We start from the raw sequence: 15635 nt of genomic DNA on the forward strand, positions 1-15635 counted from the left end.
CAACACGAACATCAAGTTGTTAATGTTTTTTCTGTGTTGTTATATGAGAGTAGCACATGGAAGGGGAACTCCACTGTTACTCAAAAGCTCCAAAGTTTTTGTCGATACCTGTCTGCGTCGTATCATCGGAGTATGCTAGCCTAACACTATCTCAAACGGTGGACTTGGCACTCGTATGAGATGTGAAAGGAGGACGAAAGTGTCAGGCGATAGGTCACACATAAGGGGGCGATGAAAACGGCATTGCGGGCTACGCCATACAGTGGAATCCACTGCCCTAAGTTGGTCGACGAGTGGGTCGCCCCAAGGGCACTTGGCGCAGAATAGTAGAGGACGAGTTCGAGCGTCTCGGGAATTTGTGGGGAAAAACTGAAGCGTATTTCAGGTAACTTTGAGTTATGGCGCGTAGGTGTGGTTGACGCGCTACATCCCCTAAGGGGTCAAGAGCAATGTCAAGAAAGAAAACAATTGAATTTCTTTGAATTTCGAATAAATTTTCATCTCCAGGGCATAGTTCGAAACAATTACATATCTATTTGCAATACTTACACTATTTCCCTATAATTATTACTAAATATAAATTAGTCACTATTCAAGAATACTTTTTAGCGGGAAAATAATTTATCTTTTGCTGTAATTTACTCCATTGTAATCGAACCAATTTCAGGCCCTTTAAAAAGATTTTTTCTCCATTTACCTACTGCTAACTCAACCCCTTAAAACTGACACAGACAAATCGAAACAATATACGAAATTATTTGCAAGAAAATTACTGGAAGGTTCCTTCCGATGCCCTTTAGTCGCGGCACTTCCAATTTTTCAGAGAGGTTCTAGAAGGACGAGAGGGGAAAAACTGTTATTGGTCTCTTTCAGGGGTTCGAAGTACCATACCAACCTTATGATTTCCTCCTCACGCCTCTTTTTATTCTTTTATTTCCTTTGCCTTTTTCATTCGTCCGGATCCTTGGTCAGGGACATCGATTTTATTGACCCTGATTCAGAGGTTGATCTTCTTGGAGGGATAGGAGCGAGAAGTTTCTGAACCTGATTAGGATCAGTCCATTGTGATACTGTTGAAGTTCTCCTACGCTCTGGTCGTTGTTCCGGCTTTTTATCACTAGACATACACGAGTATGATTCAGATTTACCAGCCGACTTCCTCGCTTTGCGCTTTTCACATTTACATCTGTTCTCCGTCTCGTCAGGAGAGTTCTTCCCGCATATTTTTTCTGGGGCATTTGGACAAGTCTCTTTACCGCATTTACAACAGACCCGAGAAGCTTGATCAGCTGAACTCCTCGCAGATTCTCTGTTCTTTGATGGAGGAGGTGCAATGACCGGCGGAGGTGAATCCTGCAAAATATCCTCAGACTTTTCTGAAAGCCGAGAAAGATATTGCGATTTGTAGGATTTGTCTGAGAGCCGCGAAACTTGATTTTTCCCTGAAGAACGAGGGGAATACGCTCCACTGTCACGAAGTGATGGTTCTTGAGGTTTTGTTGAAGAACATGCGGATTGATCTTGAGTCGTCTGGTATGAACCAGAGAGTTGTGAGGTGCATGACGAATATGTTGAATCAAGCTCAGCAGTAGCCTCCTGAGACCTCTGAAGCATTTCATCAATTTGTTGAGACCCGTCAGCTTGTGAAAATTCAGAGTGTTGATCAATCCTTGGTGGTTCAATGGCTGGTAGTGCTGGGGGCTTACTTGCTGATAGACTAGTATCAACCAGCTGAGTTCCAGCAAGTGAAGCAGATCGACGCTGTTGGGAGCCAGCGACTGAATGACGTCCAGGCACTTGTAGAGATGCAGTAAACGTTTGAGATCCTACAAATGCTTGAGAAATGGCAACTCCTTGAGATCTAGCAAAAGTTTGTGACTCAGCAAATGTTTTTGATTCAGAGAATGCCACACTTCCGACAATTTGTTGTGTTCCAATCTGTTTGGAACCTGCAGTATGCGACGACGATTTTCGATCCCTAGATTTCCGTCCCGGCTCCATTCTACAAAAGTTTTTACCACAGTAGCAGACTTCAGTGTCCGATGTTGGTTTCTTTTTCTCAATTTCTGGTTTAACCACCTTAGGAATGATTTCATCTTTACATTCACAGATTAACTCTTCACGATCGGAATGATTATTATCCTTAGGGCGCCGCTTACTCGAAGATTCGGCATATTTTGTCTGATTTTTACTCGTATGTGCAGACTGCGACCTACTCTTCTTACTACCTCTGTCGATCTTTGAATCTGAACATGACGCTGGAGCATCTGGTTTGAAATATTGACAGTCAATTTCTCTATATTTCCTTGAGGTTGTACGCTTTGATGGCATCGATTTCTTTCCAGGATTTTTACAACAAATGGGTATATCAGAAGGACAAGAAGATGCCCGATAAGGTCTCTTTGTATTGGTTGGGTCATGTAACTTTGGAGATTTGGCTGAAGCCTGATGTTTTCTTGTTAATGTCTGTCCCCGCTCTCCACAATAGCACTTGCATTGCGCTTCGTACTGATTTATCAGATAATTGTCATCTTCCGATATAATGGCCTCAGGCAATTCAACTGCCTCAAAAGTTTTAGGTTTTATTTGTTTAATTTTCTGAGTTGGTTCACTCGCTTTGATTGGTTTCAATAGTCCGCATTTACAGCAAATTGGTACACCTTCGAAATTGGAACCGCACTCTATTCCCCACGATTGTCTATTCTTCGCTTGCGGTTGAGATGGACATTGATTTGGTGGTATTCGGGGCGCTTTCCTCGACACTGACTTCTTGGCTCGACGATGGTCGCGGTGTTTCTTAACTGGTTCAAATTCTTCAAACGGTTTTGCAACACCACATTTGCAACATCTCTTTTCACTCCTCGGTCTCACCTTTCCTCCTCGGTAAAGTTCCACCGTATCCTGAGGTGTTCCAACGTCTTGAATTTGCCGGAAATCGTCAGCTGATTCAGTCTCTTCACTTTCCTGTGGTGGAGAAAACTTTTTTTTAATCTTTCTCTCAGTCGATCTTTCTTGATAAACCTTTCTTGGAACACCCTTTGACGTACGGAAATCTGCATCGGGACACGTTTCCTGGGGGCGTTTACGTCCCACCCGATTATTATCACGGTATCGTATCCCATGACATAGTGTACATATAGAGTCTGGGTTAGACAATACTGCCGGAACTTCATGAAGATCCTGAGATTCTTCAGATGACTCAATATTTCGATAGTTCCGTGATGACTGAATCTCTCCTTTTTGTTTCTTCTGGGATGGCCTTGGATAATCACGGCTACAACGGTCTTGTAAGTCTCTAAAATTTTTATCGTACTCAGATCCTTGGTAAGGACGTTTTTTGGAAGTCGACCGTTTGCGATGCGCTCGAGGGTAAGGCTCGAATTCGTCAGAATAACAGGAAATGCTAATAGGGCTTTCACGACCTTCTAAAGGTCGATCACGTTCAGAAGACTTCACTGGTTTTTTCTGAGGTAGTTTGCGATAAGCTTGCTCATCCCCCGGAACGTATTCGCGGGAACTAGCTGGCTGTATTTGTCGAGCATATCTGTCGAAGTCTGATGGTGAAGGACAATGACACGATCGTCCTAACTTCTCTTTATAATAGTCATATTTCTCTCGGTGTTTGGAAAGTCGAACGGGTTCCTCCCAATTCCGGGTATCCTTCCAATCCTTAGGGCGCTCTGCGTATTCTCTGTGTGAATGCTTAATATCTTCTCGTTTCTGTTCACTTCTACCCTCGGCTGTACTTACAGGTGGTGGCCAATAAATCGCAACCTCATCTGCGGTAGGATGCTGGTGGGATTTATTTTTCAGTCGTTCCAATTGCATGATACGACTTTTACTAGAAGTTAGACTTTCTACAGGCTTTATTCCTTTTGAACTCGATTCATTTTTTTTCCGTTGCATTTCTGATGTTCGTCCTTGAGACTCTCTTTGTTGGCCGCTACTACCTGGAGGTCTGTTCCGACAATCTCCGTAGGGAGGGCATCGCGATTTCTCCCTCTCCCTTTCACAGGAACGGGATGCATGTGGAGCCCCTCCATGCCTTTCTTTGGTGGTATTGGCTGCTTCAAAACTATGAACGACAATGACTTTCTCCTGAGCAGCTGTAATTTTATCTGGACATATTTCTACAAATTCTCTCGACATCTCCTGAGATTGCGTTAGTGAGACCAAGGTCAATTCATCATGCGCTCTTTGAACATTTTTCTTACAAGTGCATTCCTTATCCGAACATAATGATCCTTTATTGCTTGAGCCGCTCGGGTAATGTCTTACCATCGGGACTACTGGAAGCTGGCCTGATTTTTTCTTTTTGCTGCAACATCCAACGTATTCTGACTCCTCAGCACCGGACTTTGGAGGACAATATAAGCTACTCTCAAAGTCATTGTTAGCACCCGCTTGACTCCTCTTTGCTGTTACTTGGGGAAAGGGAGAACGGCAGGGTTCATACCGTGGGGATGAGGATGATCCTTGTTGCTTGGATAGACAGCAACGCGTAGTCTTCTCAGGTTTCTTTCTATGCTCCATCGTATTCAAAGTACTGTCCCATGAATGGAACTTCCTTGAATCTCCACCTCTAATTCGGTCTATCTCTTCTAATTGTCGCCTACACCGGAACTCACCATTCTCCATTTGATTTAGAAGATTCTCTGTCAGACGAGCTAGCTCCAAAAGTTTCTTCTGAAAATCTGTTTCATTTTTTGAACCTGCTGAACAAGACGACGTGGACATTTTGAATAATTTTTAATTTTGCCTTTGTGTGGTGGTTGAGTTAAATAGTAAAAAATACTCGCGTAAATTTTTAAAAATCTGATTTTATGTAATATTTCGATTAATTTTCCATATCGAAAACGAACTCGAAAACGATAATTTTGAACGGTGGAGGGCGTATAAAATGATTGAATTTTGAATGACAAATGAGAAATATCAAGTTTTCATGGTGGATTTAAGGTAGGTGCTGCACATTTTTCCGAATTTTTTTAACCATTTTCGTAGCCTCGCAGTTTAGACAATTCTCAGTGGCCGTCCCTTCCCCATTATGGAGCTTTAGGAGTGGATAGATCCATGGCTGCAAGAACCTAGACAAGCACATCTTACGCTTTCTCAGAACGGATTCAAAGGCAATACAATTAGAATTCTCCCATTGTGAATCTCAAGGGGGACTGCTGTAGAAATACATCGCAGGTGGCTTCAATCAGTGACAAATACAATGGTCCTTTCCCCGGTTCGGTAAAAGGATTGGATTACCATGATTCCATCAGCCATTTCCCCCGGTTATAGTTTGGTCTGGGTAGAGTGGAGAGGTTTTCCCCGATATTAAGGAAAAATAGGCAGCGAAGTCTTCTGAATGCTAATAATATTGGACTAATAAAAACAAGCGATAAGAATACCTTCTTGGAAGGGCTAACTAATTTTTATAGGTCTATGATTCGTTGCGTCATTCCCCTTACGCTTATACGTATTATGCCTTGCCACAAATAGTCACTGTCACATTAGATAAATCTACCTCAAATTAATAAGGAATCCAAGGATAGGGTACCTTTTATGTCAGGGATCGGAATATTCAAAAGACAATGGCGCAGATATGAAAGGGTTTGGGATTTTCCAACCCCACTTTGCCACCTACATTCCTCTCTAAGTGCTCTTTTCCGCCCATAATTTTAGAAACATCTACTCATTGACATCTTCTTTTCAAAATATGCCTACCATCTAAACTTTCCTTCCCATGCATATCCTTTGTACAGTATACGCTTGAGTTTCCTGGCTGGATCGCAAAATGGCGATCACGAAGCATCTGAAGTTCCTATTTCATGAGATCTGCTCTTTTGAGCTGGCAACAACTCATTCTTAGTGAACTTATCCATGTTGTCACTAGTAGTCATACTGTCCTTGGTACTCCACCGCATACTTTTCTCAGATTCGCAATAGATGTTGAAGGGACCCTTTAGCATTTTGTAGGCTTATTGGCCAACTGATTCACCTGGTGCGAGATACGTTTTCGATGAAGCTGAGGAAGGCAAGCCGGTATTAACACGATTATGATGATCATAGAAGATTGTGGTCACAGCCGGTCGCGTTGCTTAAGTTTAAAAAGAGATCTCCACTCTACACGGGTATTCCCCCTGGTAACGCAGACTTTTCTGAGACTTTGCCTCCTGAACGATGTCTTTCCATGTTCATTGGTTTCAGCACTTTCAAACTTCTACCATTGTACACTCCTAATTGTTGACCTGAGCTATGAAGCCGAAATCTCCCCCCCCCCCCCCCAATCAGACTGTCAAAACATTTTTATATGGTTTTGTAGGTGGCAATACACAATAGCGTAGATAGGGTCTTAAGGTACGACCCCATTTACGCTAGGCGACGCAACACTACCTTCAGCACTACTGCTGCCAAAACGTCAACAATGCCCCAGATAGGGACTAACCTCACAGCTACATCCTTTCGCTATCAAAAATGGATCATGATTAGTTTCTGGAATGTGCGCAGGCTAATCGACCATGGTATCGAGGATCCCCAGAATGTCCGCTTTCTCTAACTAGAGCAGCAACTGGGCTTGACGGGCGCCTCGCAGAATTATTTATCCCTGCACCTGCAGCTACTGAAGATCTACTACTTCCACTCGTAGGGAAATCTTGGGAATCAAAGACCTTTCCCAGAGAGTAGAAGAAAGGGATGATCTTTAAGATTTTAAAGAATGGCACCCGTTTTAAATGTGGCACTCCCTGCTGTCGCAAAGATGATAGCTAAAATAATGCTGGAACGCATGAAGGATAATCTCGATAGTTTGATCGACAAAGTTCAAGCTGATTTTCGGTCCAAATTCCTCAACCGCCTCCTCTATTTCATGACCACCGTCTTTTTGTCCACCACACGTAGTGCCGTGCCCTCAGGATGCATCGCAATTATAACCTTCACTACCTTCACAGGTGGCAGAGATAAAAGCGTTGATGACATCTAGCGTCACCACTCCGAACATCGGTAATTTCTGTGGATGCTGCGCAGGCATTAGCTTAAGAAGGTCCTGGTAAAAGACCAACTAATGTTTACATACTCCCTTTCTTAAGAATTTCTGTTTCTTTCGAAAATATTTTCGCTTGCAGGCATAAACATTTGTGTTTGTGCCTTTACAACTTCACCTTTTAGGGCGGAGACACCATCAAAAATCGGTTCCATTCCTAATATTGTCGAGCCAGATTCGAGGCTTTTAATAAACCATGCACTGGCTGCAATGGCAGGTTTTGTAGCAAACAATGTCGCTTCGCTGTTCAGCCACGTCACTAACGACAACAGTTAAGTGTCTTGTCACCCAAATAAGGGATCACGTTGCTGTTACAAACATGCTGAACTAACATACAACCTGGGGTCAAGCAGTGCACTGCAGTATAGACTGACGCGGAATATAGCTCCTTGAGGCCAACCTAACTCTCTTTGAGGGTGAGCCATCTCTCCTCTAGGGCGATGTGTGGCTTTCCAGGGGCCAAGTCTCTCGTCTACCAAGACCGTTAGTGAGTGGTGATATCCACATCCTGTACGAGGTGACTCTACTATTAACAAAACGCCACGGATCTAGACTAGGGAGTCGAAAAACACCTCTCCGAATCCAGGGTGTCATGCGAACCGTGCCGCTTGCAGTCACAGGTAACTGACTGTGTTCGAACGGAGCCTCACTGATACCTGGTCGCCTCACTGAGTAAGTTTGACCTTACCGTCCTACGGGAGGATATAGCACGGTGGATCTCCTAATCCCTATACTCGTGGGAATCAATAAAACAAAAAAAAACTACAGCCAAATAAGCAAGACCCCGTACCGCACACAAACTGGTTAACCAGGCGAAGGAACATCTGCGAAATACTGAGAGCCAGATAATTCCACCCAAAAAGGGAGAAGTTCAAGCAGTGGATCCAAGGTCAACATTGGTATACTGCGAGGACAACAACCAACAAACACTACTGCTCAAAAAGCAGAGACATGCAAAAGCACGTCTGAGATAAATATATCAGACATCAGGAAGGAGACAGGTCTCAGTGACGCAGTTGCTAAATGATACCTGCGTTACCTGAAGGAAGGCCTAAAACCTGAAAAGGCCCTTAAGAAGATTCCGAGTAGAGCCAAGTCATCTTTATCGGAGCCAAAAAAGCGCGAAGCAGCAAAGATTAGCCCGCCTGAGGTAAATGCTCCCAAAAAATCAAAATCTGAACCCAAAAGTGGAGAAAACCCGGGTAGGTCAGGGGTGAAGGCAGGAATCAGGAAACCCGCTATTAGCAAAGCTAGTGCGGCCAAGGGCATTCAACTGGCCATACTGCCAAAAATGTTTCCAGAGCAAATACTCACTCGTGAGGAGCAGGAAACAGTGACAGTTTTTCTCCTGAAAACCGCAACAATAGAGACGAAAGATCTCATGGACCTCCTAATCGCTCAGAATGAGGATCGCCATACGCGATTATGAAAAGTCTTCAGAAGCAAAGTGTAGGGCAAGGGTAGACTCCTCACGATCGGGGTAGATGACCGTTCCCTGGAGGCAATCAAATGTCGGAGTTGTCACATCAACTATCACAGCAGAGGGAGCAGCCTCGGCTCGTCCAACAAAGTCTAGATTTTCTGGGTTCCAGGCAATGAGGCAGCGGACGAACTAGCCAAGAAGGGAGCAGCGACGCCTTTACACAGGAACCCTTCTGTGGAATCGGAAACGGGTTCATGGCTATAACATTAAAAAAATGAAGAGGAACGGTTGAGGGAACTTTGTTGGACGAGCCTACCAGGAACTGCTCCATTCCTGGTAGGCCCGTCCAACAGGTGCTTATTGGGGGATACGAACTCAAGCGCACAAAGGATTGCTTAAACCTCACGAAAAGAACTTCCGAATCATAGTAGGAATTCTCACTGGTCACTGTCGGCTAAATTATCACCTAGGGAAGCTAGGGATCTACGGACGCTGCCTGCAGCTTCTGTGCGGAGTGTGATGAATCCTCTATACACGTTCTGGGGCAGTGTCCGGCACTTGTGCAAAGTAGATCGAAGCATCTAGGAGAACACTTAATGTCAAATCTGCAAGTATGGAATATGCTAAAACTCCTAACGGTTATAGACTTGCTTGAAATGCACCTACCTGGCAAAGTCCCACTAAAAAGACCTATGAAACCCGAAATTATCATCATAGCCACGGAAACTCCTTTGAAGAGTTGCCGGATCTCCCATCAAGCGCGACCCCATTTGGTGGATAGGGCGATTACTATTGATGTATAAATATATATTCATGCACTTTCCTGTCAATGAGAAGGATGAAACTTACGGTGCATGGGCTCGGAAACCCAGTATCAGCGGCTTCTGGAAGTGAACAAGCGGGCTCCCGGTCATCGATATCCCTCGATCGCAGTGCATTTATGGGGGACAACTTGGACACCGTGTCATCTAATGCTACAAAAGTTTTCTATTTGGAGAAGGAGGTGTTCAAGCGAAGTACCACCTTACCGAGAACACCAGCAACAAAAATCGAAGAAAGATGATTTCAAAGCAGATCGCTGGACGACAAAAATAGTACAATATCCACCGCATTTGTTCAAGAGGAGGAACAGGACCAGGACCATGAAAAAACTCTCAGGAGAATTTTGCCAACTCTCAGATCCAAAGGCATGTCCAGACCAGTGCGTTTTGAAAATTTCCACCTCCTCAAAAAAGGTACCCCCTTGCTTGAAGTACTCTCTGAAGACTCTTCAAAACAGGTAGCTTCTTAACGTATTCACATAGATCCAGTTTGAACGAAAACGATGCACAGAGGGAGGAGCCCACAGCACTGCGAAAATAGAAGGATTTGAATATTGACATTCTCGGCCGTTATGCATGGATTGACTATAACATGTAGGCAGGTCGTCGTTCCATTACATCTAGGTTGAGTCAATAACTTTTTTCCTTAGTTGGTTTTCAGGAGAAATATCTTAAACTCATAGCGTCTGCTGTGTACTTTTTATGAATGAGTCAAAGAATTTGAAGTACAGTAAGAAGTAGGAGAGACGGCAACTTATTCTAGAGCATGCCCCATCTGAGAGGTAGCCATTAAACTTCCTGTTCTAAAGTCATTTCAAAGACGAAAGGGGATTTGACACCGGCACAATTTGGACCAAGCCACCAAGCCACACATTTTTTTGAAAAACATTAGTTTTTTCTACTCTAAATTCGGATAAGATTCGTCTATTCTCTATTAATACCTTACCTAATCCAATTTTTTAATCAATCTATCATTTAAAATGTCAAAAAATTAAAAAATTTAGACTAAAACAAAAAGTCATTAAAAAAAATATTGGACTGACAAAACTCGGCAACAATTTTCCGAATTCTTTACTTGAAAATTTTCAATGAAAAATTAATAAGTGAATTTCATCTGAAAGCAACTCGCTCAATCAAGCGTTCTCTCTCAATAAGTTATTATAATGCATAATGAAAAAAAGCCATGGCCTATCTAGTGATGAAGATGAAACTTCACCGGAGAGGAATACAAGAGGAAGACATACCACGCGAAGAAGACATACCGACACTGATTTGGATAACAATGATCCTGGACACTCAAGATTCTCAGAGGTCGACAATCTCAACACCTCTCTGACATTCCCATATGTAAGTCATGAAAGTGCCAGGACTACTGCGCCCTTGGAAGTGGATGATGCTAAGGAATGCAGTAGTGGCCTTAACAGTTCGCCAACCTTTGGGCAACTGAAGAAATTGTCTAATCAGCCAAATAAGCTCGACGATTCCACAGATATATCCCCAGATAATACGGAAGCATTCATAGGAAATATAAGACCAAACCCACAAATTCATGTTGAAAGTGCAGATCCCAAAGTGAAACAGCTTGAAAATTCTCGAAAACATAGAAAGCGTAAATATAAAAAAAGGACAACAAGAAGAAGTCCCGGTGCAGCGACAAATACAATGCGGACTTACGTCAATCCCAATTTTCTCTCACGTACAGTCTCTGAGGTCTGTATATCTTCCGCAAATTTGGCAAGTGATGAAACAAATGAAACATCTCCCCTCGAAGCTTTGAAACAGGAAGAGAATGACTCAGTTAACTCTCAGAGTTCAACAACGAACTCTCATTTTTTAAGGCCAAAAAATCCAGAGAGGAGAGAAAGATCCCCAGCCGGCTCAGAACTAGAATCGTCCGAAGAAAACAGAGCACTTGGGATTAGGAATCAGATCCAACCTTGTGCGTGTTCAAAGTGTGGTAAAAGGCTAAGACCATTTGAGGCACTTGGAAGCAGTGATAACAGAGAGAATGTGCAACCACCAGACCATGATACTGCATATGAAGTACATCAGACGCAAGAATATACGAGGCTAATACGCGGCTTCTTCCAATCGGGGCTTACAAAAAGGAGTTCCTCCTATAATAAACATGTGGAAGGACCATTTCTATGTGACCATGACAAGCATGGAGACCATCGCCTTCATCGTGGAATGCATGGTCGCAAGTGTTCATGCCGATCTCAATCAAAAAAATTTCGAAAACCTCCTGCGGAAAATAATACAAAGGCACCGAAATTAAGTTCAGACGAATCGCTGGAAAGGAGGCGCAGTCAGTTCAGATCTGGCAGCCGCGAACCAATGGATGCCAGTAGAAAAGCTTCTGCTGATAGCAATCATCGGAGCTCCATAGACGCCAAACGTGCTAGCAGATGCTCTTGCAGGGTATGTAAAGGTAGAAAGGATCGCGCTCTTTGCAACAAAAATTCGAACGTAGAAGCCTGGTATGGTCCTCGAAAAGTTGACTCCGATAGAGAGCAATACCTTTCAAAGACAGATACCGAGAAGAGTCTATTAAGAACTGGTGATGCTCCGAGGGAAAGTAAGAAGTTAGTCAACTTTAGTGAAAATTCGGAAACATCAGACCCTGAAGAGAAAGTATCAAGGACCTGTAAATGTGGGCTGCTAAACACCACCAGAAAAGACTCCAAGACTTGCTCATGCGCTATTCCTAGACCTGTATTGCATAGGTCTGATACCTCAGCCCGCGTAAAACCATCAACAATTTCGAAAGGAAGCTGGATGGAGAGTAGAAGTAATTCGGCTCAAATAAAACCAAGCAAGTGCTCAGGAATCACGGCAAATAATAGCTATGTTAAACAAGAGCAAATCAGAGGAACACCACCTAACAAATGTAAATGCATTAAATGTAGGAGGAGAAGTGAGTTTGTTTCTCCTCCTCCAACATCTAGAACGGAGGATGGGGGTAGGCGCAGCTCGGGCCAAATTAAACCAAGTGAAAGTTCGAAAGTCATGGTTAGCGTCGATGTTGACACTGTGCAGGAGCAAGTTAAACGGGCACCCCCTAACAAATGTAAATGCGCTAAGTGTAGAGGAAGGAGTGAGCTTAGTCCTCCACCTGTAATGGAAGACGTAAGTAGACATAGCTCAGGTCAAACTAAACCAATCAAGAGCTCAGCACGCATTACAAATGTCGATGGTGGTACTGTTCAAAAGCAAGGTACACAGACACCCCCTAATAAATGTAGATGCGCCAAATGTAGTAGAAAAAGCGAGTTTTGCCAACCACCTATAACATCCCAGGTAGAAGATGGAAGTAGACACAGCCGGGGTCAATTAAGACCAAGCAAGGTTGCGGAACCAACCAAAAATGTGTACACTGACAATACACGGACCCCCTCTATCAAATGTAACTGCAATAGATGCAAACAAAAAAGTGATACTACTCAGCCACTTTCGAAACCTCCACAAGACACGCCCAAAGGAAAAGAATGTCTTTGCAGTTCATGTGGACGCAAACGGAGACCTTCTTCAGAGATGCCACCAAGTTGTACAGAAGAATCTCCACCAAAACCGGAAACAGAACCGAAGTCTTCAGAAGAACCGAAACGTCAACAATCTGAATCGTCACTACCAACACCTATTACCTCATCGTTGCTAGCACCTATAGTACCCCCTCCACCGACACCCGCCCAACTTACCTCAAGTGATGAAAACGAAATTAACCGTCCGTCATCGACCGAATTCCTGGATGGGGTGAAGCCCGAACCACACACGCCAAATTGTATCTGTTCAATATGCATCGATAAAAGCAAGTGTGGAATTACACCGCCTAAAAAAGACGAACCTGTACCAGTGGAAACCAAACCATTCGACAGGACCCAAATTCCTCAGCATCCAAGTAATCCAGCCGTTATTGAACCCACGACTTCACAATCGGAAGAGCCTTGTCCCTGTATGCAGTGCGAAAACCGCCGACGCGATCTTAAGTGTGAAACTTTGGATCTAGTCCGGACAAAAAGCAAATCAGTGATAGGACTTTTACAAAGGCCAAGGATACCTAGCCGTGTTCATACTTCCATAAAGCCTCGAGAGGAAAAAGGTATACACACATACGACTGCACTTGCAAAATATGCCAAGAACAAGATAAACATCCCATCGAGGAGAAGAAGAAAAAATGGCGCCTACCATGGAGTTCAGCGCACCCAATTGAGCTTAAGCCAAAACCCGAACCCGCTCAAATCAAACCTTGGAAAGTTTCTGAAATTTTCCGGCATCCTAGGATACCTGCTAATCCACCCAAGCCAAGAGAACCTAGTGAAGTATATCTGCCACCGAAAATAGATGACAAGTGTCCTTGCGAGAAGGACAGAATTTTAACTGATAAAGTTGAGACCAAGCACAGCAGCATAGCGGATATTTGTCGAAAACCCAGGCTAACCCCTCCAATTGACCAAGAGCCATCTTTCTCTCGTATCTTCGGGGACCATGCGAAAGACTGTAAATGTAAAAAATGTGAGGATAGAGCGAAGTGCCAAATAGACGTTGCGTGCCACAGACCTGAATCCGTTCAGACAAAATCTTCTGGCTTATTAGAACTACTCCGGCATCCACGAATCCCCAATGCTATTGATAGCGAGGAGAAAGAAGTGCCGGTAAAAACCAAGTCCAATCCAGAATTAATTTCCTGGAAACGTGAGCGTGTAGACTTACAGAAGTCGACATCATGTCCTTGTGTAAAGTGCTCAGACGATAAACTTCCAGAAAGCAAGGTACACTTAAAACCAGTATCTATTCAGAGCATTATCCAGCACCATCCCAGAATACCACAACCTATAGATAATAAACGTAAATCCTCACGTTTAGAATCCAAGGAAGACAAACTCCGTCGTCGCCCAAGCATGGAAAGCGTCGACATTAAGCCAATTGAGCACTCCCCTAATTGCATTTGTCAGGCATGCACGAGCCAATCAAACTATGAGCCCGAACCTTCATATGATTCAAGTAAAGTCACAACATCCAGTCGTAGACCAGAGGCTCTTTGTCAACGTCCAAGGCTTCCAATCCTGATGGACTTTAGACCCCCAAAAAGCGTCAAACCAGAGCGTGATTCGTGTACCTGCGAACGTGAAATAATAACCCAAAGCAAAATCGTCACCAAACGCACTAGTATCACAACCTTACTCCAACGCCCCAGGATCCCTCTTCTTTTAAATAACAAGCCCAAGCGAAGCCAGTCAATCGACTACCTCACAGTCAAACGCAAAACCTTAACTCAGACACTTCAAAAACCAAGGCTCTCTAGTTACACTCCAACGTGCTCCAGAATTTACCATGAAGAGCATCATAGAAAGTGTAAATGCACCATTTGCGTAGAACCTGCCGAATGCTTGCTTCCTCCTGATGGTATCGAAGAAGCCTCCTCCACCTGTGAACCACCGACCAAGCCACAAGAGGTGGAAGTAAAACCTTGGTATGTATCTAACATTCTTCAACATCCTCGAATACCAAATGCAATTGACGATAAACCTGCCAAAATTCGATCCGAAACAGGGTATGCGGAAGTATGTCCTTGTTCAGAGAAGTCTTCGAAGAAGAGGAAAACTGGGACCCGCTTCCATAGCTTTCCTTCCTTAAGGGGATCTGGTCCGGATGAATTTCCCATTCAAATCAAAAGACCGAGCATTTCGGACCTATGTCGAGCTCCTAGGATCCTTGGTTATGAGCCTAAACCTCTGGAATGCCAGTGCGAAACAGTATGTTTGGACAAAAGTAAATGCCAGCCTCCAAGAAAGGCAGAAGAACACTCAATTGAAACCAAACCATTGGAGATTGGCCGAATTCTGCAGCGTCCTAGAATTCCTGTAGGAATCGACGGTAAAGTAATTGGAAAAACTGAACCAGTAAAGACTAAACCAATTTGCAGTAAAGAAGAAATATGCCCTTGTAAAGAAGACGCACACAAAGACGAATTTCCATTATGGCGGGGGACAGGATCAACAGAAATGTGTCACAGTAGCGTGGATAGCATCCTTAAAAAGCCTTGGAATGTCATAAATATTTTGCAAAGACCGCGAATACCTTTCCAGGAAAAGTCCGTCAGGAAGTGTATCTGCACTGAATGCGAAGACCCGGCACTATGCACACATGCGGAAAAACCAGGGCCAGAACCTATAAATGTAAAACGTCAGGACCTTTCACAAATATGTCAACACCCGCGTATTCCAAACGCCATAGACAGTGAACCAGTCCAACAAGCCACTCCAGTTTGCACTAAAAAGGAAAAGGAAACGTGTCCTTGTGATACCCCAAGAATAGAATGCGAAAGTCCATCGATTGATCAAAAGAGTTCCGAAAGTGTCATAA

General features: G+C 43.7%; 2 protein-coding genes across 2 annotated transcripts; one reads left to right on the forward strand and one right to left on the reverse strand.

Annotated features, from left to right (window-relative positions):
• Positions 1-498: 498 nt before the first annotated feature.
• LOC119660592 lies at positions 499-5084 on the reverse strand. The gene is made up of 2 exons (XM_038069267.1): positions 896-5084; positions 499-830 (listed from the first exon to the last, which is right to left on the reverse strand). Exon 1 carries the CDS (start codon positions 4735-4737, stop codon positions 949-951), a length of 3789 nt encoding a protein of 1262 aa, XP_037925195.1. The 5' UTR covers positions 4738-5084; the 3' UTR covers positions 499-830; positions 896-948.
• Positions 5085-10441: 5357 nt separating this feature from the next.
• Positions 10442-14574, forward strand: LOC119658963 (proteoglycan 4-like). Its single transcript, XM_038066837.1, has 2 exons — positions 10442-14438; positions 14492-14574. Exons 1-2 carry the CDS (start codon positions 10442-10444, stop codon positions 14572-14574), a joined length of 4080 nt encoding a protein of 1359 aa, XP_037922765.1.
• The last annotated feature ends 1061 nt before the right edge of the window (positions 14575-15635 follow it).

Source organism: Hermetia illucens, chromosome 6 (assembly GCF_905115235.1).
Source record: "Hermetia illucens chromosome 6, iHerIll2.2.curated.20191125, whole genome shotgun sequence".
Taxonomy (NCBI): Eukaryota; Metazoa; Arthropoda; class Insecta; order Diptera; family Stratiomyidae; genus Hermetia; species Hermetia illucens.

What these genes read in the sequence shown, in the direction of transcription:
- LOC119660592 (XM_038069267.1), bottom strand. Translation starts at nt 4,737, where the DNA reads ATGTCCACGTCGTCTTGTTCAGCAGGTTCAAAAAATGAAACAGATTTT.
- LOC119658963 (XM_038066837.1), top strand. Translation starts at nt 10,442, where the DNA reads ATGAAAAAAAGCCATGGCCTATCTAGTGATGAAGATGAAACTTCACCG. An exon ending in AATCGTCACCAAACGCACTA is followed by an intron (nt 14,439 to 14,491) that starts GTATCACAACCT and finishes TTAAATAACAAG; the next exon opens with CCCAAGCGAAGCCAGTCAAT.